The sequence below is a fragment of the Panthera onca genome, chromosome C1 (genome assembly GCF_046562875.1).
Source record: "Panthera onca isolate mPanOnc1 chromosome C1, mPanOnc1 haplotype 2, whole genome shotgun sequence".
NCBI lineage: Eukaryota > Metazoa > Chordata > Mammalia > Carnivora > Felidae > Panthera > Panthera onca.
The window spans coordinates 194,271,177-194,296,958 of record NC_138346.1 but is presented as its reverse complement, the minus strand read 5'-3'; the positions used below and the strand labels follow the sequence as shown (position 1 = coordinate 194,296,958).

Genomic DNA, 25,782 nt, shown 5'->3' with positions numbered 1-25,782 from the left:
TTACTGATGGCAGGAGGGAAATTGTTAACCAGAGGTGCTGAGGAGTTGGTGGCCTCATCCCAGAATCTCCTACCCCCAGCAAAGGGGTGCTGGCAGGGGGCCCCCGTGGGTTTCTTGGAACCATCCCACTCTTGGAAAGAAGTGGGCGGGAGGAAACCCCAAGGAGCAAAGATAAAGTACAAATTACAGAACTTGAATCCAGGCTGCACTTCACAGTCCTGTTGTTGTTTGTCCTATTTATTTATGTGTGTTGTAATTAAATTTGAAAGTTTAAAAATGTCGAGTGCAACTTATTTATCCCAATGAGTGGAGGACTCATTTCACTGTTTTCTGCTTACGCACCAAGACGTCCGGCTGGACCAGCATGGAGAGGGAGTTTTTGCTCGCAAAGGGCTGTGGGTGGGCCGGGAAGGAAGAAAGATTGTATCAGGGACCCTGAGGTTGTCATGGGGATTTTGTACTTGCTGTTGTTTCTCTTGACCCTGCAGTCCATGTACCTCTTTGACTCTCCGATGGCTTTCTCATTCTTAATAAAACCTATTCATTGGGTATGAAACCTCCCTGTCCTTCTTCAGCCCAGGCCTGGATTGCCTCTCAAGAGAGCAAGGGGCCTCTAAGGAGGAATCACTGGAAGGGGCTGTGGGCACCTCTGTGTGAGGGAGTATAGAGAGTGGGTCTGTTTGCTGTGTCAGCATCTGTTACTTCTGTGTGTGTGTGTGTGTCCCCGATGCTAATTCGGCTCTTTTTGAGGATTTCATTCGCTAGGCATCTTTTCTTTCCTGTATCCATCAGTCTCTCCGTCTACACAATCATCTACTACATCACTCCCCAAAGCACTCACGTTCTAGGGTCTCTTCCCCATTTATTTCCCTTGCAGTTAAAAGTTTTTGAAAGATTGCTATACCTCTACCTCCACTTCCTCACCCCCAATTCACTCTTTAACCCACTTCAATCTGGCTTTTACCCCCACCAGTCTATCGAAATCCACTCAGCAAGGTGATCAACAGCCACAATGTCAAATCCAAAGGGCTTTTTCTCTGGACTTAGCAGCACTTGATAGGCTGACCACTTTCTCTTTTTTGAAACTCTCTTCTCTGTGGCTCCCAAATTCTGGTTTTCTCCGACTTCCATGGTTCCAACTCTGGCTCGTTCTCTACTTGACCTCTGTTGGTGTTCCCTGGGGACTTCTGCCTGAACTCGAGGCTTGCATGTGTATCAGGATGTGTGTCTCCACTGGATTGTCTACCAGGCATCTCAAATTTATGTCCAAAATGGAGCAAGTGACCAGGTTCTCAAATCTTGACCTGCTCCACAGTTTCCCTCTCAGTAAATGGTACCACTCCCCACCCAGCTGCTCAAGCTGGAAATGGAGGAGTCCTGTTTCTTTCCCTACACCCAATGCATCAGAAGGTCCATCCTCTTTTATCTCCTCTGCCACTACCCTCGTCCTCAGGACTACTGAAGTAACTTTCAACTGGTCTATTTTTACTGGTACACCTTCATACTAAGCCCTGCAATGACCTGGACTTTGTCTACTTCCAACCTTCAACTATTCTCTTCATCATTCCCTTTGCTCTAGCCACACTAGTTTCCTTTTTGTTGCTTAGTTTTGTGCCTCAGGGTCATTGCACTCACTGTTCTCTTTGCCTGGAATGCTCTTCCCCAGTTCTTTGCAGGTGTGTCATCAGACAAAGATGCTGGGAGTTAAGGGAACATAAAGTCCAGGAAGCATCTCCTAGAGAAAGGTCCAAAGATGTGATTTCTTTTCCCAAGAAGGTTCACTGCTTCATCCCACCCATATGAAAGGAGGAATGGAGGAAAGGCTGGAAGTATGTATGCTCTGCTTTAACCAAAGCCCTGGGCCTGGCAAGAGACACTCAACCACAAAAGCTGTTTGAGACTACAGGAAGTTGAGGGGATTAAATGAAATAACAGACATATAGCACTTAAACAATGCTCAGCACATGGTAATAAATCAATAAAAGGCTGTAAATATCTCTAAGGTGAACATGGAGGGAACCAGTTTATCATCAACCATTCAGTGCTGGACAACTTTCCCTAAGTTAACCATGTAGTCCTCACCAAGTTCTATTTTAGGGATAAAATTCTACCTCTGAGCAACTTGACCAAGGTCAGAGAGCAAGTAAGAGGGGCTCATACAGGTCTGTCTCTTCCACCCCTCCATTCCCACTGCTCCACATGCCCTCTGCAAAGGTGCTCTCAGGTCTGAGTCAAACAAAAGTAGGTTCTCCAGCCCTTTGGGCCCTAAGGCTCTTGTCCTCCAGTATATGGTCAAGATGATAACAGTACAGAGGCAGGAGTATACTGTGGAGAACATAAGTGGCATAAGAAGCTTCTAATGAGGTCTCAGAATTTGACTCTTCCCAGTTAACTTCTGTTTGTTGGTGATTCCACAGCAAAATAAATTGTGTTTTATCCCCTGACAAACTGGGTCTACCCCTAAGGAAAAGTAGATGATGATTAAAGAAAAAGTATATACAGATTACATGACTTCTTTCTCACAAAGCAAGTAGCTGTGAATTAAATGGAGTATTTAGACTAGGTAAGCATCAATGTTTTGAGTTCATATTCATTTCTTTAAACCTTTTTTAAAATGTTTTATTTATTTTTGAGAGAGCACAAGTGGGGGAGGGGCAGAGAGACAAAAGGACAGAGGATCCGAAGCGGGCTCCACACTGATAGCAGTGAGCCCAGTATGGGGCTTGAACTCAGTGAACTGCGAGATCATGACCTGAGCCAAAGTCAGATGCTCAACCAACTGAGCCACCCTAAGTGCCCCATATTCATTTGTCTTAAAGGGTCACGGTGCTCCTGAAGGAATGAGTAGCCTTTGACCACCTTCCCTCTTTGAAACCTCATGAAGTTAGGTGAGTGAGGCTGAGCAGCAGGCCTTTCTCCTGTCAAACACAACCTCCTAACAGAGGAGCTAAGTGAGCAGCAGACAATTAGGATACTGAGAACTTTTGCCTGCGTCGAGCAAAGGGCCCAGACAAAGAACAGTGAAAGGACTCTGGGCTTCAGGCAGAGCAGGCTCAGCCATTGGTGTTGAGCTGGGAAGCCAAGCATTTCTCAAGCTCTCTCATCACCCTCCCCCACCACTCAGAGGTTCCTTGTCCGCTTCTCCAAACTCTTTACTAGTCAGGGCTCAGCTTCCCTACCCTGAGGCAAACCAGCTGTTCTCCTCTCCAACCTATCTCCTCTACCCCACGAAGGAATAGATTGCTTTCTGTGTATTAATCACCTGAAAGCAGATGGGAACCAATCGGAAGACCATTCTGAGCAGTTCGGGCATGAGTGTTAAACAATCAGTGAATTCCCAGTGTTTTTCAAACTCCAGGAAATCAATTTAGAGGGATACAGCTGGCATTAAAATAATTAACTCTGGTGGAAGAAAACAGATGAGAAAACAGCGTATTGCATTATGACTCAATCACACACATATACATTATCTGTAAGAAAAATTTCAAGAAGCAATGCTTACCCTTCCAGTGGGCATATACAGGTGTGAAGTCATAAATGTATGTTGAGGCCATGGAAATTCAGTTGGATCACGGGCTTTATGAAGTATGAAAGAGGGAAAAGAAACTGGGGAGCTAGCATGGGAGAGGATTATGAAATGCCTCACATGTCAAACTAAAGAACTGGGTTTTATTCTAGAAACAGTGGAAAACCATCAAAGTTTTAAGTGAAAAGATGTATGGATGGTCAAATTTGTAGAGTACAGAGAAAGAACTAGAGAGGAAAAAGATTAAAAGTAGAGAAGGTAGGAGGCTGTTAAAATAGTCCAGGAAAGAAGGTGAATGATAAACCAGAATACTTGGGAGTTTTACTAAAAGAGATTTAGGAAGTAAAACTGCTACAACTCAGTGACTATGTGAAGGAAGGAGAAAAAGGCACCAAAAATGGTGCCTAGCTAAGTGCAATGTGGCATCCTGAACTGTATTCCAGAACAGAAAAAGGACATTCATGGGAAAATGGGTAAAATCTGAATAAAAGTCAGAGCTAATACTAATGTACTAATCAATATTGGTTTTAGTTTTTGACAAATGCACAGTGGCTATGTAAGATGTTAACCTAAGGGGGAGCCAGGGGAGAGGTAGAAGGAAACATTGCATTATCTTGTGCAATTTTGTATAAAACCAAATTTATTCTAAATTAAGTTTCTTAAAAATAAATGATGCCAGGGTGCCTGGCTGGCTCAGTCGGTAGAGCATCTGATGCTGGAGGTGAGATGCTTAGGAGTAAGTTGATCTGGGGCTCAGAAAAGAGATATGGATTGGAGAAAGGAGACTGGAGTTAGGGTAGGCTGGTGGACTTACCCAGCTTGCCCTGGGGACACTTCAAAGACAGAGAACCATTTCATTCCTGATGACGCATGCATGCAGAATAACAAGTTTATTCCTGGTGAGCAGTGGATGCAGTATCACAATGATTATATACTTACCGCATACGAGGCCCTGTTCAAAACGCTTCACGTTACCTCATGGAATCCTCCTAACTATCCCCCATGGAATAGGTACAATTTTGACCATTTCACAGATGGGAAAACCATGAAGCAGGACTCCTAAATTTTAGTACAGATACTCAACTGGGGCAAGCATCAGAATCACCTGTGGAGCTCTAAAAATAGATGCCTTAGAAAAAGACCCAGAAAGCCAGCCAAAAGCCAAAACCTACGCATATTCATAGTGGTAGTAGAGGTTGAACCAGCTGTGGTGATATGAATCTCTTTTTCCCCATTTACCCAATGATTAAATTTCTTCTTATGGTTTAAACATCTACCACAGGTGTCCCCCAAAGTATATGACATTCTAATCTGATGTTAACACAATAGTTAGTACAAAGGTTCTGAATGTAGGTAGTATCTTAGAGAGATGGTATTTTACTTCAGATAAACAAAAAAATTATCTGTATATGGTATTAAGAGTAGCACAGAACTGGATAAAGTAGGGCTCATCTTAGTTTAAGACCAAGTGGGGTTTAGGGGTACCTGGGTGGCTCAGTTGGTTAAGCATCCCACCGGCTCAGGTCATGATCTCCCGGTTTGTGAGTTCGAGCCCTGTGTCAGGTTCTGTGCTGACAGCTCAGAGCCTGGAGACTGCTTTGGATTCTGTGTCTCCATCTCTCTCTGCCCCTTCCCCACTCGCACTCTGTCTCTCTCTCTCTCTCTCTCAAAAGTAAAATGAGACATTAAAAAAAAAAAGACAAGACTAAGTGTGTTAACTAGACCAGCAGCAGCAGCAGCATCAATTGGAAATGTTAGAATGCAGAATCTCAGGCCATACCCCAAACATGTAGAAGCTACAGGGGCAGGACCCAGCAAGCTGTGTATCAATAAGCCCTCCAGGGAATTGAGATTCATGCTTAAGCTTGAGGACCACGCTCTAAAGAAACTTCCACCCAACCATTCTCTATCATGGCTGAAGACACAAATTACTTAGGAAGCTTTAAAAAATATTCCTATGTCTAGGACCCAAACCTGCTTAGTTAGAATCTGGGAGTGACTGCAGCCTAATCATGTATAAAGAAGAAAACTCCCCGGGATGATTCTGATACATACATCCAGTTAAGAACCATCATTTTAGTGGCACTAATCAAAAAACATTTACATTATTCATTCCCAAAAAGCTAGATTAGGAAGTAATACAGGTATTTGGTTAATTAACTACAGCACATCAATTTAATAGAACATTGCCCAACTGTCAACAAGAATAAACTAGGTATATGTATACTGATATAGAACAATCTAGTATATGTTAAATTAAAAAGCAGTGGGGTGCCTGGGTGGCTCAGTCGGTTAGGCGTCTGACTTCAGCTCAGGTCACGATCTCATGGTCCGTGAATTCAAGCCCCCCGTCGGGCTCTGGGCTGATGGCTCAGAGCCTGGAGCCTGCTTCCGATTCTGTGTCTCCCTCTCTCTCTGTCCCTCCCCCATTTATGCTCTGTCTCTCTCTGTCTCAAAAATAAACGTTAAAAAAAAAAAAATTAATTAAGAAGCAGTATGCAGACCATTTACAAATACTTTTTTTTTTTTTTCAACGTTTTTTATTTATTTTTGGGACAGAGAGAGACAGAGCATGAACGGGGGAGGGGCAGAGAGAGAGGGAGACACAGAATCGGAAACAGGCTCCAGGCTCCGAGCCATCAGCCCAGAGCCTGACGCGGGGCTCGAACTCACGGACCGCGAGATCGTGACCTGGCTGAAGTCGGACGCTTAACCGACTGCGCCACCCAGGCGCCCCTACAAATACTTTTAAGAGGGGTTATGTGTGTATGCGTGCGCATGCATACGTGTGTGTTTGTGCTTTATACAGGAACAACTTCTATCTTAAAGGGTAGGTAAGAAATTAGTAGCTGAAGTTTCCTCTGGGAAGGGAAGCAGGTAATCAAATTATAGGGACAGCAGAAACATTTTTTACTGCGTGTCTTTGTATCACTTGTATTTTTTACTAAGTGTACGTATTATGTATTCAAACTAATTTTTATTTTTTAATGTTTATTTATTTTTGAGAGAGAGAGAGACAGAGTGTGAGCGGGGAAGACATAGAATCTGAAACAGGCTCCAGGCTCTGAGCAGTCAGCACATAGCCCAATGCGGGGCTCGAAGCCACGAACAGTGAGATCATGACCTGAGCCGAAGTCGGATGCTCAACTGACTGAGCCACCCAGCCGCCCCTCAAACTAATTTTTAAAACGTTAAGCTTAGGGGTAAAAAGAACCACTGCTTTAGGGAAATGAGACATTAGCAAGCAAGATATATGAAAGAGCTAGACGGGAAGGAAGCTAGGCAGTGAAACAGAATGCAGGGCTATCAGCTAAAAGGACAATTAGAGCATTAATGAAGGGAAAGGGGCAGAAGGAAAGACAGTCCCGGCAAAAAGTCCAATGCAGATCATCCTTTCTCCATTTCTGTCCTGAAGTGATGATAGGTAAATGGAGACTCAAAACAGAGAGCTCAATGTATCCAGATTCAGCTTTATTCTGAATTAACCATCTATCAAGGATGCACGTCAAAAGAGTAGAAAAAGACGAAGGAGCCCATCAAAAAAAGTTCCCTGGCAAACTGGAGAGAAGGCATGAGGTTAGGAGCCCTGTTTAGGGAAGGAAATGTTGTCCAGGTCATGGATGCCATTTTTGTCAATGATTCGAACACTGAAGGTTGGCAGATTCAGGATGAAGCGTTTCTGGAGCTGCAGACAGAGATGAAGAAAATCAGTCAAAAAGTATTTACTGAGCACTAACTATGGGCCAGGCTCTCTTCGAGGGCACTGGGCATACAAGCAGATAAAAAATCCTTGCTTTTGTGGAGCTTATATTGTACTGGGGCAGTCAGTACTCAGACACTGAAAAAACCCCAAACTGCAGCTGGAGGCTGGAAGGTGGTGAGGGAGGACTGGGAGATGCAGCTGGGAGCTTGTCTCTGGTCAGTCAGCTGATGAAAGAGTAAGAAAATCCAAAGCTCTATTCCCCACGGTCTGCTACCAATCAGTCTGGTAAACACAGACTTCTTTCTAAAAATGTCTCAAGGTAATCAGCCTACAAAGAGTGATTGCTCTAGGAATAAACTTTGGACCAAAGCAATGTATTCCTACGTCCCAAGAATTTACTCCAGTCACCATAGCCCCACCCACCGACATTACAAGGACTGACTGTGTGACTCCCATCTGTGTGTGTGTGTGTGTGTGTGTGTGTGTGTGTGTGTGTGTGTGTGTAGCCACAGGAATGGTGGAAGGGTGTTGGAAGAACTGCTCTTGGAACAACCCCTACTTCCAACTCCTGCAGTCCAAGCTGACCTGTGATTAAAATAACACCTCCGCACTCTCATTAAGACTCTCTGCTTGAGAGGCTGTTCCAAACAAGCAGTGCTCTATTGTGCATGGAAGCAGACAGCCCCACTAACCTGGCTGGTGATTATAGAGGAAGACGGCTGGAGGAAATCTTGGCTTCTGTGGCCACCCTTCCTGGACACCTCACTTAGTCTCCAGAGGGAAGGCACAAAGCTCTCTACTTGCTCCCTCAGAAGCATATCCCAGAAATGTCCACCTCCCCAGGCCCAAGCCCTCCCTCCTGTGATATTTCCCATCTTTACAGCTGAGGACTGGGCATCAAAAACCCACTCCATTTCCAGAGTCTCCTCTGGCTGATGACTCCTACATCCAAAAACAAGCTCTAAAATCAAGAAAAGGTGACAAGAAATATGGGTTTCTAAAATGATCATGTTTAGGGTCCATAGTGAATAAAGTCTCAAAGCCCTTGATGTGCCAGTGGCTTCTCCCTGACACCCCCTGTAACACTTAGGACTGCTGGACTAATATGGTCTCTTAGCTGGATGGCTAAGCAAAGTACATGAGTTTGTCCTCAGTTTCTGCTTTGTAAAGGGGATTTGCAAACATGAGGAAGAATGGGGACACTGTGGACTGAAGAAGACAGGGTTGTATAAGAGGCAAATTGACATTATGCTCAGTGCTCCCACCTGCTCTCACCCACCTGCTCTCTCCTAGACCACAAATTCAAGTTCATCCTTAGGCCACAAGAACAGTAAAAGAATTTAAAAGCCTAAGGGAGCTGCTTTCTCTTCCTCCTCATCCTCCATACATAACCCGAAGCCTTAGACTCTTAGCAGCAGTATTAATGGGTGGGGTCCACGTTCCTGGCCTCATAAACTAAAAGCTACTCTCTTCTTCTGCTTAAAGCTTCCCAGTTGCTTTCTATGGCCTCCTGAATTCTCAGGGAAGGCTTTCTCTCCAGGACTAATGGACTGTTAAGAGAGCAGACACAAGGCGCCTGGGTGGCTCAGTTGCTTAAGTGTCTGACTTCGGCTCAGGTCATGATCTCACGGTTTGTGGGTTAGAGCCCCACATCGGGTTCTGTACTGACAGCTCAGAGCCTGGAGCCTGTTTCAGATTCTGTGTCTCCCTCTCTCTCTGCCCCTCCCCCACTTGGCACTGTCTCAAAAATAAACATTAAAAATAAAAAATTTTTTTAAAAGAAAGCAGACACCTGGGGTATGGCAACCCCAGGTGACACAAATACAGCAGATATTAAGTCTAAGATAGCTCTTTTCTTTTATTTTTTTAAATTTTTATTATTTATCTTTGAGAGAGAGAGAAACAGACACAGCAGGAGCAGGGGAGGGGCAGAGAGAGAGACACACACAGAATCCAAAGCAGGCTCCAGGCTCTGAGCTGTCAGAACAGAGCCCAACACAGAGCTCGAACCCACGAACCGTGAGATCATGATCTGACTGAAGTCGGACACTTAACCAACTGAAGCGTCCCTAAGGTAGTAGTTCTTAAAATATGACCCAGTTACCGCCTGCAGCAAAATCACCTGGGACTGCTAATCAAATACTCAGACTCTACACCAGGACAACTGAATCAGAATCAGTGGTGGGAATGGGAGTAGGGTAGTCACGAATCTGCTTAAAAACAAAAATAAAAACAAAACAATCAATCAAAAAAACAGTTCCCAAGATGATTCTTATACATGCCAAATTCTGAGAATCACTAGGTTGGATGAGCCAAAAAAAGATAACTAAATTGTAAAATTGACATTGATGGGAGGTAACCCATGAGAGTTTGTTACCCACCAAACTCTATCCCTGGTAGCAACTTCACATCTGGTTAGTGTGTATTTATTACACCTTCTGGCAAAGATCAGGGAAAAACTGCAACCAAGGAATGAACAATATTGGCAAACAGAGATAAACATTCCTTTCAGGTTCCTGTGGGAACTACTCACCTCCTCTAGACATTTCCTAAGAAGCTCCACTGCCCTCTCACGAGAGATAGCTGAAAGAGAACACAGAGGCCACGTATTCAAGGAGTTGCCATCAAGTCCAACTCTCTGCCACAACTTTTAAGTTTCAAATTTCTTCAGGTCAGCATGCCACACAAACGGAAAAGGCAAAAAAATACCTAGCCTTCTAGCTTGCAACAAACTTATTCCATATGCAGTGGAGGATGCCCCAGACCCAGTGCTCCAGCAGCCACAAGCCATTGCAAATTGATTTGCTACAGAGAAGGGTAAGCATGACGGAATTCTGCCTCCCATGGCCAGGGCCTGCCTCTAGAGAAGTCCAGCGGCTTGCCTCTTTTTTATCGCCCATCCCCCTCACCCCTACCCACCCCACCCTTTTAGACTAGGGCTTAAATCGGTTCCATCTGCCCTAGCCAGCTGCAAATCAGGGCAAGGGAGGACAGGCCAGAGTTTTAGCCTCACTTTCCCAGCTGGGTCTCAGTTTAACAATGGAAAGAGAATTCATGGGATAGGGCTGAGACTCTCATAAAACAGGAGCCAAAGGAACTGTCCACAGGCATGGCAAACTGGGATGACATATTATGCAGTTAGGCTTCAAGGGTGGTTAGTGGTGATTTTGGTGGGGAAGTCAGCTGTATTACTGACAGATGCCAAATCAAGAAACAGTCATTAGGAGGCCAGACTAATGCTTTTCAGGATGTGGCCTGGAGCTCTGGCATGGCTAAGGTTGAGTGAGAGGGCAGCACCAAAAAAAAGAGTAAAGAAGCCAGATTTTTACCGTACTGATAGGGAAGAATGGAATTTAAGGAGAGGAATGGCTATCTGGGCTGCATCTATAGCCTAGAAAAGTGAAGAATCCCAAGTGCCTATTGCTCACAGTGGCTAAAGTCAAGTTTGGGATTGGAGTCAGAAGATAGAATGTAGCACAAAAGCATCCCTGTGCTAGAAGCTTTGCCAAGCTAACAGTTTACTGACAAGTAGAGAGCCAGCTCTTTCTCACAGGAGGGGCAGCCAGCAGCTGATAAAGAACCAAGCGAAGGGCCAAGGCTTGTGGCCTTAAAAGCTTTGATGTTTAAGCAAAGAAATCTTCCATTGTCATTCTGGGGACCTGTTCATCCTCACAAACTCAAACATGCAAACCACTTTGCTTATTTGCTCATTCTTTATAGCTGAGATGCTAATAAGCATCTAGGCTGGGCAAAATGAATTAAAAAACTGAACTTTTGTAACTGAAAAATTAATTTTAGTCACTACTGTAGCACCCTTTTAAACAAAACAAAACCCAGCTCTGGACATATGCAGTATCTCCTTCTGTCTGGTAAAAGAAGGACTTTTATTAGCTTTTCAAGAACCCTACTGACCTGGAGGGGAGAGCAGCTTCCAGAAGGTACCTGGATGTGCTTCTTAGGATCCATCCTCTATTCAAGCCCCGACCACCCAACTCCAGGAGTAGTGTACAAAACCAGAAGGCAGCTCAGGACAGGACTGTATTCCCTACCTAGAGTGCTAGAACTTACTTGGAGTGTAGTATCGATCCAGGATACTAAGAGTCAGGAAGGCACCATAGCCATGGGCTGCAAAAGGGGCCTTGGCCAAGGCTGCCAGGTAGTCCATGTAGTAAAGCGCTGGACCCTCATGCTCGTCATAGCCAGCCAGGAGGAGGTTGACGTGATACGGGGTCTGCAGAAGAAAGACATGGTCAAAGCAGTAGCACCAACATCTCTTTCCATGACAAATGGGATCATTCCAATTCCTGATGAATAAGAAAATAACAGCAGCTAAGTAAATCATGATGAAAGTAAAAACAGAGAAATCTAAAGGCCTAAGAGTGTGGTAAGAGTTTGTAAAGGGAAGTTAGCTTGTTTGAACGTAAGGGCATTGGGAGCACTTATCGGTATTCAAAAAAGCTGCTTTCTTCGTAAAGCCTGTGGACAAGAACTTGTTACAAAAGCAAAACATAGGTGCTCTTACGTCTTTTCTAACTGCTGAAACCAAAAAACACAGTTCTGAGAGTGTCAGGCCACAGACTAAAGAAAGCAGCAGCTCCAACCACATCTTCCAAAATAAACAGATTCCATCTGGGCACCTGGACCAAAATTTCAGATGGTAGAGACTATATGCCATAGTATTAAAGAAACAACTTGGGGGTGCAGAAGGATAGTAGGTCTCAAAAATTTAAGTCAAACCACTAAACATTTAAAAATTTTTTAAATTTTAAGTAGGCTCCACACCCACCATGGGGCTCGAACTCAAGAGTTACATGCTCTAGGGGCGCCTGGGTGGTTCAGTTAGTTGGTTAAGCGGCCGACTTCAGCTCGGTTCATGATCTCACTGTTCATGAGTTTGAGCCCCGCATCAGGCTCTGTGCTGACAGCTCAGAGCCTGGAGCCTGCTTCGGATTCTGTATCTCCCTCTCTCTGTGCCCATCTCCCTCTTTCACTCTGTCTGTCTCTCAAAAATAAAATAAATGTTAAAAAAATTAAAAAAAAAAAGAGTTACATGCTCTACTGACTAAGCCAGCCAGGTGCCCCTCAAATCACTAAACTTTAATGCAGACAGTAATAATGAAGTCCATAAATGCTCTAGAAGAACTGTGGAAACATAGCAACACTGGAAGAACTATAGATTTAGGTGAAACGCTAACATTTTTTCTCATATAAGAAGGCTCTCCTAAGGTAACTAAAAAGTAATTTTTATCAACGAAACAAACAAAAAGTAATTAACTGGTGTTCTTTCTTTGTATTACTGGCAAATCTAAACATGCAAGTTTCTACAAAGAACCTTTAGTAAGTCGGCCTTGATCTTCATCTCCAAATGGAAGATTATTTTTTTCTACACTAGCTGGGCCATTTACCATGTTAAATTCAGCCTGTGTACGGCCCTAGGCATCAGTGGTGAGACTCCCATTTTACAAGGCTTCCTTTTTCTCCGGAAAATGTGTTTTCCACCTTGCATTGGCCTCAGTGGGTAGTGAGCAGGCCTTGCTCAGGTTATGTGCCCATCCTTAAATTTACATATTCAATTAAATGCACATTAAATGAAACTGAATACATTTATGCACCCTTTTAAAGTAATAAAGCGAGTGTATAAAGCATAAAGTAATAACAGCTAGTGGCCCTAAAAGTGACACCTTACATTCTTTGGACAATGATTAACATGGACACCTGGAAGCTTGAAGAAGTTCATGTTAGAAGAACACATGAAAATATTATATACTAACTTAGAATTCTAAGCCAGTTGTCCTAAGTAACATTTCCTAAAGATTACAGTGTAGCCCTAAACTGCAAACAAGTTTCTGCCTTGGGTGGATGGTGGATATTCTGAGAGGAGTAAGAACTGACCAGCAGTAGTCAAGTCTTCTGAGAAAATAATTACGTGCTTGTCACATTTCCCAGTGGGTAGTGTGCTACACTCTGCCAGGCTCTGGAACTCTCTGCCACATTCTGCAACTACATTCTTAGTAAGTCTGACCTTAGGCAAGACACTTAACCCCTATGAGTTTCTGTTTCCTTATGTGTAAAACTGGGTCAACTGGGTCAACTAATCCTTCCCTTTTCTAGCTTCTGGGGAGTATGGTGAGAAAAAATAATAGAGGTGAGGCATCCCAAACTCTGGAAGAAAAGATGCTGCCTACCTTTCGTAGCATATTAGCTATACCCCAATCTCCTTTCAATAGCATTCCACTTTAAACAACAAAAACTAAACTGTTTAAATTAGCTAAAGATAAAATATGTATATATATCTAATAGATTTTTTCTAGTAAAAATTTTTTTAAGTGTGAAAACCATACTGTAAAATCAGGCAGACACAGAATACCTTCATGTTCTTATGGTTAGAATTAGAATCTCAAAGAGGAAGCAGAGGGGTGCCTGGGTGGCTCAGTCGGTTAAGCGTCTGACTTCAGCTCAGGTCATGATCTCACAGTCCGTGAGTTCGAGCACCACATCGGCCTCTGTGCTGACAGCTAAGAGCCTGGAGCCTGCTTCAAATTCTGTGTCTCCCTCTCTCTCTGCCCCTCCCCTGCTCATGCTCTGCCTCTCTCTGTCTCAAAAATAAATAAAAATATTAAAAAAAAAAAAAAAAAAGAGGAAGCAGAGAGAAGAATGGGGGAGAGAGGAGAGAAACAGAGAGATGGCAAGGGAATTCTAACTGGTTTTCCTCCCCTAAGAGATTTCACAATATAGTCTCTTATCTATCACAAAAAAAAAGTTCACCCTTTTGCTAAGAGGATAACTCTACAATTCTTCGTTCACTAGCTAAAACATCCACTGTATGGTTAATCAGAACAATTTTATCAAGTTGTAATGGCAAATTAAGGATCCACTCAGATACCCAAAGAGGTCTAAGCAACAGAACCTAGATATGTTCTGTCTCTAATGAGGATCTTGCTATACTATGAGATTACACTGTGTTTAAAACAATGTGATTTTAAAAGCCACCACCAAAAGATTTTACATGAAACTATGTCAACAGAACTTCAAAAGCAAATGGTATTGCTTAATTGGTCTATATAATATCATTTATTCATGCTTAAGCATCTGATACACACACTCATCAAAGTTGGTATTCAGAAGCTACAACACGTGGTAGAGAAGATAACTCACAAATTATTGTGTGACTTCGAATTACCAACTTCTGCAAGTGTGAGATGCTTAAGCATAAATAAATGGTGTTAGCTAGACTAATTAAATCAATACATCTGTGTAACAACTTGCAGTTTCTGAAATTCTTCCTATAATACTCCATCAAAGATCTCTGGCTTACACTAGTCTTTTGTTTTGTTTTGTTTTGTTAAGTTTATTTATTTATTTTGAGAGAGAGAGAGAGAGAGAACAAATGGAGGTGGGGAGGGGAGGGAGAGAGGGAGAGAGGGAGAGAGGGAGAGAGAGAGAGAGAGAGAGAGAGAGAGAGAAGGAGAGAGAATCCCAAGTAGGCCCTCCACTGTCAGCTCAGAGCCCAACACAAAGCTCAAACCCACGAACTGTGAGATCATGACCTAAGTCGAAACCAAGAGTCAGAAGCTTAACCGACTGAGCCACCCAGATGCCCCTTACACTAGTGTTTTAAAATTTCAAATTAAGTCTTATGTATTGTCACTCTTGTGCCTCTAAGAATCACAGTGTTCAATTCAAAGTGACAAAGCCATAGTTATGAGTTTCTTGACTGTTATTGTCCCTCATATTCTTGATTCCTTACTGTATTCCTGAAATGAGACAAATTCCAAGCCCCTCAATTTTGTGTTATTCTGACAGTATAGACACATGTGACTGCTGGTAGTATGCTTAGAAAAATACTTATGTGTAAGATACAGCCTACCAATTCAAATATTTATGCCAATTATAAGCTCCATGAAGGCAGGATTATGTCTGGTTTGTTCAATGATACACAAGCATATAGTATATGCTCAATAAATATGTGCTGAATGAGTAGTAATCATACCAGAAGGCATTATATGTTTTAATTTATATGTGGCTAATGCCTAGTATGACAAGGAGATGAGGAAAATGACTAAACAAATGTCAGAAAGCGATAGGTCCTACTTCCAAGAATTCACTCAAGTTTAAATCAACTGCCAGCATCTCTCTGAATGGACATATATTGTTGCCTTTTACTAGACTCCTGGGTCCTTCTTTCTATTCCCCTGTATTATATTTCTCAGTGTTTATTTCTGAGACAGCACAAGCAGGGGAGGGGTAGAGAGAGAGGGACAGAGGATCTGAGGTGGGCTCCACACTGACTGCAGTGAGCCTGATGTGGGGCTTAAATTCAAGAACTGTGAGATCATGACCTGAGCCAAAGTCAGACGCTCAACCAAGGCACACAGGTACCCCTCTAACCCCCTTTAGACATAGGTTGCTAAGTAAAGGAAAATTTAGGGTACAGGTCATGCATCTAGAATTGAACAAAGGGGAGAACAACAGCACAAATAAGTATTTTAGGAAGAAATGTCTGGAAAAATGTCTGTTCATGTCTTCTGCCCATTTCTTAACTGGATTATTTTGGGGGGTGTTTAGTTTGATAAATTCTTTATAGATTTTGGATACTAACCTTTTATCAGATATGTCATTGCAAATATCTTCTCTGACATACAGATGACTAACAGACACATGAAAAGATGCTCAACATCACTCATCATCAGGGAAATACAAATCAAAATCACAAGGAGATACCACCTCATTCCTATCAGAATGGCTAAAATTAACATAGGAAACAATAGATGTTGGCCAGGATGTGGAGAAAAGGGTCCCTCTTACGATGTTGGTGGGAATACAAACTGGTGTAGCCACTCTGGAAAACAGTATGGAGGTTGCTCAAAAGTTAAAAACAGAACTACCTTGGAGCGCCTGGGTGGTTCAGTTGGTTAAGTGTCTGACTTTGGCTCAGGTCATGATCTCACGATTCATGGGTTCGAGCCCCGTGTTGGGCTCTGTGCTGACAGGTCAGAGCCTGGAGCCTGCTTCAGATTCTGTGTTTCCCTCTCTCTCTGCCCCTTCCCCACTCTTGCTCTGTCTCTCTCTCTTTCAAAAATAAACATTAATTTATTTTTTTTTTTTTTTTTTTTTTTTTTTATTTTTATTTTTGGGACAGAGAGAGACAGAGCATGAACGGGGGAGGGGCAGAGAGAGAGGGAGACACAGAATCGGAAATAGGCTCCAGGCTCCGAGCCATCAGCCCAGAGCCTGACGCGGGGCTCGAACTCACGGACCGCGAGATCGTGACCTGGCTGAAGTCGGACGCTTAACCGACTGCGCCACCCAGGCGCCCCTAAAAATAAACATTAATTTAAAGAAAAAAGAAAAAATGAAAAAACAGAACACTGCTACAACCCAGTATTTGCACTACTAGGTATTTACCCAAAGGATACAAAAATATACAGATTCAAAGGGGTACATGCACCCTGATGTTTATAGCAGCATTATCAACAATAGCCAAACTATGGAAAGAGCCCAAATGTCCAAACTGATGAATGGATATGGGGCGCCTGGGTGGCTCAGTTGGTTAAGCATCTGACTTCAGCTCAGGTCATTATCTCACAGTTTGTGGGTTTGAGCCCCACATCAGGCTCTGTGCTGAGAGCTCAGAGCCTGAGGCCTGCTTCAGATTCTTATTCTCTTTCTCTCTCCCACTCCCCTGCTTGCTCTCCCTCTCAAAAATAAACATTAAAAAAAAAAACCTAAAAAAATTAAATTAAAAAATAAAAAAAAGAACTGATGAATGGATAAAGAGGATGTGGTGTGTGTGTGTATACACATACATACGATGGAATATTACTCAGCCATCAAAAAGAATGAAATCTTGTCGTTTGCAACCACGTGGATGGAGCTAGAACGTATTATGCTAAGTGAAATAAATCAGAGAAAGACAAATATATGATTTCACTCATATGTGGAATTTAAGAAACAAACAAATGAACATAGGGGAAGGAAAAAAAAGAGACGGAAGAAAACCGTAAGAGATTCTTAACTATAGAGAACAAACTGAGGATTCATGGAGGGAGTAGGTGGGGGATGGGCTAAATGGGTGATGGGTATTAAGGAGGGTACTTGCTGGGATGAGCACTGGGTGTTATATGTAAGTGACGAATCACTAAATTCTACTAATTTTGTAGAATTAATTTTGTCATATGTTTGTATATTGTACAAAAATTTGTAGAAACTAATTTTGTCATATATGTTAACTAATCAGAATTTAAATAAAAACTTAAAAGAAAGAAATAGCTTTGGTAAACTGTACAGTTAGACCTGAGTTCAAAACCTATCTTATCAATGTGTGGCTTTAGAAAAGTTAGTCACTTAACTTCTCTGAATTTTAGTGTTATTGAAAACACGGGCTAATACCTACACAAAAGGGATACAGTGAAGATTCAAAGAGACAATGCATATGAACAATAAGCAGAGTGCCTAAAACACAGTAAAGCCTCGATAAATACTAAAATTACTACTAGAGGGGCGCCTGAGTGGCTCAGTTGGTTGAGCAGCCAACTTCGGCTCAGGTCATGATCTCACGGTTCGTGAGTTCAAGCCCCGCATCAGGCTCTGTGCTGACAGCTCAGAGCCTGGAGCCTGTTTCAGATTCTGTGTCTCCCTCTCTCTGACCCTCTCCTATTCATGCTCTGTCTCTCCCTGTCTCAAAAATAAATAAAACGTTAAAAAAAAATTTAAATAAATAAATAAAATTACTACTAGAGACACACAATCATCTATGAAGTTCACAGTGCCTATGAAATAGACACTGCAAGTACTCAGGAGAAGCCCACCTACGCCTAGCACTGAAATACAATTCCTCATATATGTCTTCATAAAGGGACATGGAAGGATGTTAATAAAAAGTGCCTAGCACACTGGCTGACACACAGAAATGCGGTAAATGACAGTTTCCTCCTCTCCCCTTCCCAGACTCTTTCAGAAGCCCCAAGTCAGAAGGTGATAATGATTGTATTCACTCTCAAAGACATTCATAAGCATCTTCACTTCAAGCATATCCACTTCGCATTCAACCTACCCTCACCTATCTTGAGACTGACACAGGCCTGGAGACATAGACATATATAGATTTTCTGGAAGCCTGAAAAAACAAAAACAAAAACAAACCCTACATCCACTCTTGAAGAGTAAGTACCATTTAATAATTTATTAAGTACTTTCGTGCTGTTTCTGCCACTAGAGATATGTCCACTTGAGTGCCAAGTCTCACTTTCTAGCTACTTTTTCATCAGTTCCCTTCTATCCTATGAGCAGCATTACATGTGAGAATCTGTCAATTATTCCAGGGAAATGGGAACACTAATCAATCATGACAGATTTGCCAGGAAACCTCTATCCTTTACAAAGTAATCCTTGTTCTGTGCATGATATAATCTAGTCTTTGGTTGTCTCCACTATTCTAATTATTTAGATAGCAAATCTAGGTAATAAAACAAAGTTATGAGGTCCCCAAGGAACTGGCATCCTTCACAACAAAGGATAGGATTGAATATTATATACATTTTGAACCTAAACATCCAGATGACCAATAAATGATCCAAACATTTAGATGAGACACTCCCTGCACAATAATAGCCTTGAGGATCACCATCAACGGTTTACAGTACAAACACCAAAATACTTTAGTTTTAAAGTTGTATTTAATTGATAGACAAAGAAAAAATTTTAAGTGAACCATCCTGGGAGCTCAAAATGAATTTTAGCTTCTAAAAAAAGGTACCACTGGGGCGCCTGGGTGGCTCAGTCTGTTAAGCATCAGACTTCGGCTTGGGTCATGATCTCATGGTTCGTGGGTTCGAGACCCACATCTGGCTCTGTGCTGACAGCTCAGAGCCTGGAGCCTGCTTCTGATTCTGTCTCCCTCTGTCTCTACCCTTCCCCAGCTCACACTCTGTCTCTCTCTCTCAAAAATAAATAAATGTTAATAAAAAAAATTTTTTTAAACTAAAAAAAGGTACCACCAAAATTTTGCCTCTTTTTACAAGTGGGAAAAAAAACACCACCACACAAATGTGGTATCTTTTCTTCCCTTAAAAATACGTGATACAAGCTTATTTTATTTTATTATTTTATTTTTTAATGTTTATTTACTTCTGAGAGAGAGAGAGAGAACAGGAGCAGGGGAGGGGCAGAGAACAAGAAAGACACAGAATCCTAAGCAGGCTCCAGGCTCCACACTGTCAGCACAGAGCCTGATGCAGGGCTTGAACCCATGAACCACGAGATCATGACCTGAGCCCAAGTCAGACACTTAACTGACTGAGCCACCCAGATGCCCGGATATAAGTTTATTTAAAAAAATTTTTTTAATGTTTTTATTTATTTTTGAGACAGAGAGACACAGAGCATGAGCAGAGGAGGAGCAGAGAGAAAGGGAGACACAGAATCCAAAGCAGGCTCCAGGCTCTGAGCTGTCAGCACAGAGCCTGATAGGGGCTCAAATTCACGGACTGTGAGATCATGACCTGAGCTGAAGTCAGACACTCAACCGACTGAGCCACCCAGGCGCCCCTATAAGTTTATTTTAAAGTGGAGAAAAAAAAAAAAAAAAAAAAAAAAATGGAGATCTTTAGGAGTGTCTGGGTGGCTCAGTCCATTGAGCGTCTGACTCTAGACTTCGGCCCAGGTCATGATCATGGTTTGTGGGATAGAGCCTCAAGTCAGGCTCTGTGCTGGCAGCGTGGGGCCTGCTTGGGATTCTCTCTCACTCTCTCTGCTGCTCCCCTGTTCATGCTCACTCACTCTCTCTCTCAAAATAAATAAATAAACTTCAAAAATAAAGTGGAAAGCTTTCAGTCATTTTGAAATTTCTTCATCTATACAACAGGGATAATAACAGCATCCATCATTACAGGGTTATAGAAGGTTTAAATAAATAAATGTAAAGTGCTTAATGCAAATACCTGTTAATAATAGTAATACAGATTAGTTATTATCATCATCACCACCACCACTGTCACTTTTATGATCTGACCGAATTAACAGATCTGACCAGATAACAATAAGATCAAGATGTCCCACAAAGAGCCAATCAAATCATCCCTCTTTTTTTTTTTTATAGTCAAAAGGGATAAAATTTAAGCAAGGAGATTAGCCAATAACCACACCTCTTATACACTTCTCCCTGAGATTGAAATGGACTTCCTAAGTACCTGAGCCCTGCAGAACTGAGCTGTTTTACTTTGTGCATTTGGGAGTGGGGGGTGTGCATGGTACACACAGGCAAACTTTCCTCAAGTTAGGTGGAATATTTCCCTCCCTCCAACTCTTGTGCATACAACTCCTTGTATATTCTCTCTCTCATGAAAAAGAAACACTGTAGTGATTACGAAGAGTGTGAAATTCTATAAATTTTACAGCTGAAGAGAACAGTTGTGATAAATACACTGAAACAACAAAATCAGCGACGAAGAGTCTGGGCGGTGACAAGCAGCGGTGTGACATCTGGCGGAAACCAAAGTCACAGCAAGGGGGAGAGAGGTGGGCGTGAGGAAGCATCCTGCCGAGCGTGGACACAGAAAAAGAGAGGAATTGACAGTCTTCCTTTGGAGCCAGGCCAGCCTTTGCCACCTCTAATTGAATAGGACCATGTCGATAGGAGTGAGGTACTTTGGAGGTGGGGTTTCTTTTGCGTTGTGCTGTACCTTGGAACTTTAAGCAGTGTGTGAAGCATACTTCCATTCCTGGATTAATCTGGAAGGAGATACAGAACCACCAATGGGACAAAGGAGTCTGTTTAGTGATGACAGTGTTTTAATAAATAGACTTCTAAATACACTAAACAGAGACTGGGCTTTGAAGGGACAGTGCATGCTATTTCTTTTAGCCCAGTTGATTGTCAAAGCTCCCTAAAATCCCATCTTTGGCACTGAGAGTACAGTTTATAGACTTAGAAGAAAAGTTCAACTAGCTTGTCTAACATCCCTTTCACAAATGTGGGGACTCAAGTTCAAAGAAGGGACAGTGATGTGCCCCTAAGTCACATGGCTAATTAGTGTCAGGACCAGAATTTAGACTTCTGATTCCATTGTGTGTTTTTCTAGGAAACCATGCTGCCTCCACAAAATGGAAATTAGTGTGAAAATATAATTCAATATGCAAATGTCAGTTTCACACTCAAATATTTCAGATTATACTATTTTGCATACCACTGTCTATTGTTCTCTGTTTCATGTATCACATCTTACATAACCTATAGTACTTTAAGTTTTAAAAGGGCAAATTCAATGTCAGACCATATGACTCCTCTAAACCATCTACAAATATATAAAACATGCGGTAAGTACTCAATAAATAGCAGTTATGGTATTGGTATCTGTTTATCTGACAAACACATACCAATATCATAACTGCTTTGCCAATGCCCAATTTTGCAAATTCATTAATAAACAAAATGGATCAGTTTATTATTTTCTTATATTGGTACTCTGAACACTGAATCAGAAGTTTATTTCCAATAATCAACAGAATTCACTAGCTACCTGCTTTGCATGGTTTGATGGTATAATTTTAAAATTTCAATGTCACTTTTGCCATTTTAATTAAAGAAGGACTTGGTAGGGGAACCTGGGTGGCCCAGTTCATTGAGCGTCCGACTTCGGCTCAGGTCATGATCTCTCGGTTCATGGGTTTGAGCCCTGCGTCGGGCTCTGTGCTGACAGCTCAGAGCCTGGAGCCTGCTTTGGATTCTGTCTCCTTCTCTCTCTCTGCCCCTCCCCCACTCTGTCTCTCAAAAATAAAACAAACATTAAAATTTTAAAAAGAAGAAGAAGAAGAAGAAGAAGAAGAAGGACTTTGTACCTATATTAGAATTGCAATGTTTGCTATATTGAACACTTCAGAAAAAACCTCTAAGATTTCAACAACTTCCAATAGTCTTCACAACCTATGTAACTTTTCTAGCTCTAGAAGATTGTGACTCTATGGATAGGGCTGGAGAAGAATATCTATCCCTAGTACCTAAACAATATAGGACATATGTACTCTGGTTTTAATCCTCTCCAATACAGTCCTTCTTAAGGAAACCCATGAATCTCTCTTTCTAATAACAACGGTGATTATACCTGAAGTATAAATGTACACAATTTATAAAAGGCTTCAACCAAATCCTGCAAGAACTAGACTAGACACATAGGATAGTTATGAAATGGGCAGATACCCCAACCAACTTCACTTTTGCATTTGACATGTGACTTTATTTATTTATTTTTAAAGTTTCATTTATTTATTTTTGAGGGAGGGACAGAGAGAGAATCCCAAGCAGGCTCTGCACTGTGAGCCCCAAGCCTGATGTGGCGCTCAAACCCATACACTGCGAGATCGTGGCCTGAGCCAAAATCGACAGTCAGACACTTAACGGACTGAGTCACCCAGGTGTCCCTACTTTAACTCCAAAGTTACTCAGCATTTACTGTGTGAGAAGCTTTATGCCAGGTGATGAAGATGGAAGCCTAGGTCTGGAAGGAGCTCACAAGATAGATGAGTAGGAGGATTCCAGATTGAGGAAACAGCATATGTGAAGGTAAAGAAACATGGAGGAATGTGGAACATTTGGGTACTGGTGAATATGGGACATGTATACCTAATGAATTAGGTCATTTCAGCAGGAAGCAGAGGAACTGGAATGATACTGTCACTGGCTTCCTAAAGAATACAAACTTTAGCCTGTAAACCAAAGAGGAGCCAGTGAAAACCACTCCTGTTCCTCTGCTGCTCCAAGCCTTTTTCATGTCACAGGACACTGCAGAAGCAGTAGGGATGGAGAGGGAGGTATGCAACATGAAATATATTTAGAAGGGAGAAACGACAGGAATAACTAGTGGAATAGAAGGTATGGGAGAACGAGGAGTTAAGAAGGCTCTCAATAAGGGGAAAGATGATAGAGCAGATGTAAAAAACTCAATTTAGATCCCAAGTAATGAAGACCCGAGACAGTCCTTTGGCCCTGGAGCTCCAAGTGCCCCATCTGAATATGGGGATAGTAATGTTCACCCAACAGATGTTAGGAATGAAAAGTGCTCATCCGGGGGCGCCTGGGTGGCGCAGTCGGTTAAGCGTCCGACTTCAGCCAGGTCACGATCTCGCGGTCCGTGAGTTCGAGCCCCGCGTCAGGCTCTGGGCTGATGGCTCGGAGCCTGGAGCCTGTTTCCGATTCTGTGTCTCCCTCTCTCTCTGCCCCTCCCCTGTTCATGCTCTGTCTCTCTCTGTCCCAAAAATAAATAAAAAACGTTGAAAAAAAAAAAAAAATTAAAAAAAAAAAAAAGAAAAGTGCTCATCTGTGTTAAAGTTCCTGAAAGAAGACCTAGTGGGGCACCTGGACAGCTCAGTCGGTTAAGCGTGACTCTTGATGTTGGCTCAGGACATGGTCGCACGGTTTGTGAGATCCAGCAACGTGTTGGGCTGCATGCTGTCAGTGCGGAGCCTGCTTAGGATTCTCTCTTTCCCTCTCTCTCTGCCCCTTCCCCTACCCATGCGCATGTACACTCTCTCAAAATAAATAAATGAACATTGTTTTAAAAAAGCCTAGGGGCGCCTGGGTGGCTCAGTCGGTTAAGCGTCCGACTTCAGCTCAGGTCACGATCTCACGGTCCGTGAGTTCGAGCCCCGCGTCGGGCTCTGGGCTGATGGCTCAGAGCCTGGAGCCTGCTTCCAATTCTGTGTCTCCCTCTCTCTCTGCCCCCCCCCTGTTCATGCTCTGTCTCTCTCTGTCTCAAAAATAAATAAACGTTAAAAAATAAATAAATAAATAAAATAAAATAAAAAAGCCTAGTAAGTAGCAGGTGCTCAATAAATGTCAACTGAATCTGAATTCTAGGAGCAAAAAAAGTTAAATATTGTGCATATTTCAATTTTTAGCAAAACTAAATTTTAAAGTTCCCCTTCAATAATTCCAATATTTCTGTACATTTTACTTCCCTAAAGCCATTATTAACCCCAAGTTTGAACCATTCTCCTATTAAAGTTGTAATCTTATCGTAATTAGAAGTTTAGAAATTTAATGAGTTGAAATGCAGCATGGCACAGATGCCTTATTATACCAACTAGTTAACACAGTATTTGTTTTCTACATTAATTTTACTTGCTAATCAAAAATACTGCTTTCTCCCAAATAACATCAAAATAAAATTGCTGATTGTGCAATGGGAAAACCAACGCCACCACATCTGCAACAAGGGCCACTTGAACTGGTTTTCATGAGCTGGCAGTTCCCAGGGAAAACTGAAGATTCCATATACCTTTAAATCAGTTCTCAAAAATTTAAGTGCAGAAGCCAGGCTTTGTATACTACTAGGCAAATATTAAGGTGGACATGCTAAGCATGCCCATGAATATCTATGAATGCTGAACATCATAGCTGATTCACCTTCCTGAGTTAATAAACCAATCCACTGGAAAAGACTATTTAGGACTATATATGACTGTGTATGTTTCTGGATGTCCACAGCAACCAGATACAGAACACTAAGGAAATCCTGGGGAAAACGGTGTTTCAGAGCCCTTCTATTAGAACAGCCTAGGTTCAACATAAGTTACTCTTATCTCTTCAACTGACATGGAAGATCCTCACTGGTCTCCTTGCTTCTCTCTTCTTTCCGCAAACAGGAGCCAATGGTTTAACCAAATCTCATCTGTTTGTGCTAACCCTCTCTTAGCCAACAAGCTTCCAGAGAGCCCCAGTGCTTTTAGCATAAAGCTTTTTCATCAAAATCTTCATAACAGGGACTCTCTGGTTTCAATCTTTTACCATTCCCCTAAAAACCTCAGCCATATTTAACAAACTATTTAGATTACAGATTTTATAATATATGTACATATGTAGTAAAAACTATATAAAGGTATTTATTTATATATCTTTTCAATCAATAGAGCCCTAATTTGTATATAGTATTCCACTAGTTAAAACAAGTAAAAAATTAGGAGTAGGAGGCTCAGAGTCTAAAAATCATTAGAAAACCCCTGTCTGACTTAACACATTCTCTCACACTTGTCTTTTGGTTTGTGCTTCTGGTTTTCCTTTTGGCTTCACCTTTGCCTTTAATGACAGCCAGTCCTTTCAGGCTCGGGTTAGGTTCTGTTCCCAGAGCACCTATCTATCTGTATGGCGACTGTGGCACTTGTCACCCTGCAGTGCAAGTTCTCCATCTAAAGGCACACACCGAGCTTTGCGTCCGTTTCCCTGGCCCCAAGGACAATGCAGGCTGCAGATGTGCTGAATGACTATCAGCACTTATGGAACTTCTCAGCTACAGAATGCACACTTTAGGAGGCATCAAAAAGGCAGCGTAGAGTTTTGGCAAGTTACTTTATAAAGATTCAGAGATTATTTCCTCTCCCTTCCTTTCTTCTTTTCAATCTAATTAATCCTATTTACTCTGCTGTCCCCACTCAAAAGCAATGATAAATCTGAACTTACTCTCTTCAACTTTTAAAAAAATGTGTTATACTTTCTTGCCCTTTTACCCTTCTTATTTCCTTAAGCTTTTTTTGGTAAAATAACATATACATATAAAGGTACACA

General features: G+C 42.1%; 1 protein-coding gene across 2 annotated transcripts in view; it reads right to left on the bottom strand.

The window, feature by feature from the left end:
* Positions 1–6,976: 6,976 nt before the first annotated feature.
* PSMB2 (proteasome 20S subunit beta 2) overlaps positions 6,977–25,782 on the bottom strand; it is a 33,718-nt gene continuing 14,912 nt past the window's right edge. For both annotated transcript variants that reach the window (XM_081796437.1, XM_060625208.2), the window contains 3 exons: positions 11,298–11,460; positions 9,763–9,812; positions 6,977–7,211 (listed from right to left, as the gene is read on the bottom strand). In XM_081796437.1, the coding sequence (XP_081652563.1) occupies positions 7,104–7,211; positions 9,763–9,812; positions 11,298–11,460 (321 nt within the window). In that variant the 3' untranslated portion in view covers positions 6,977–7,103. The remainder of the gene's footprint in view (positions 7,212–9,762; positions 9,813–11,297; positions 11,461–25,782) is intronic.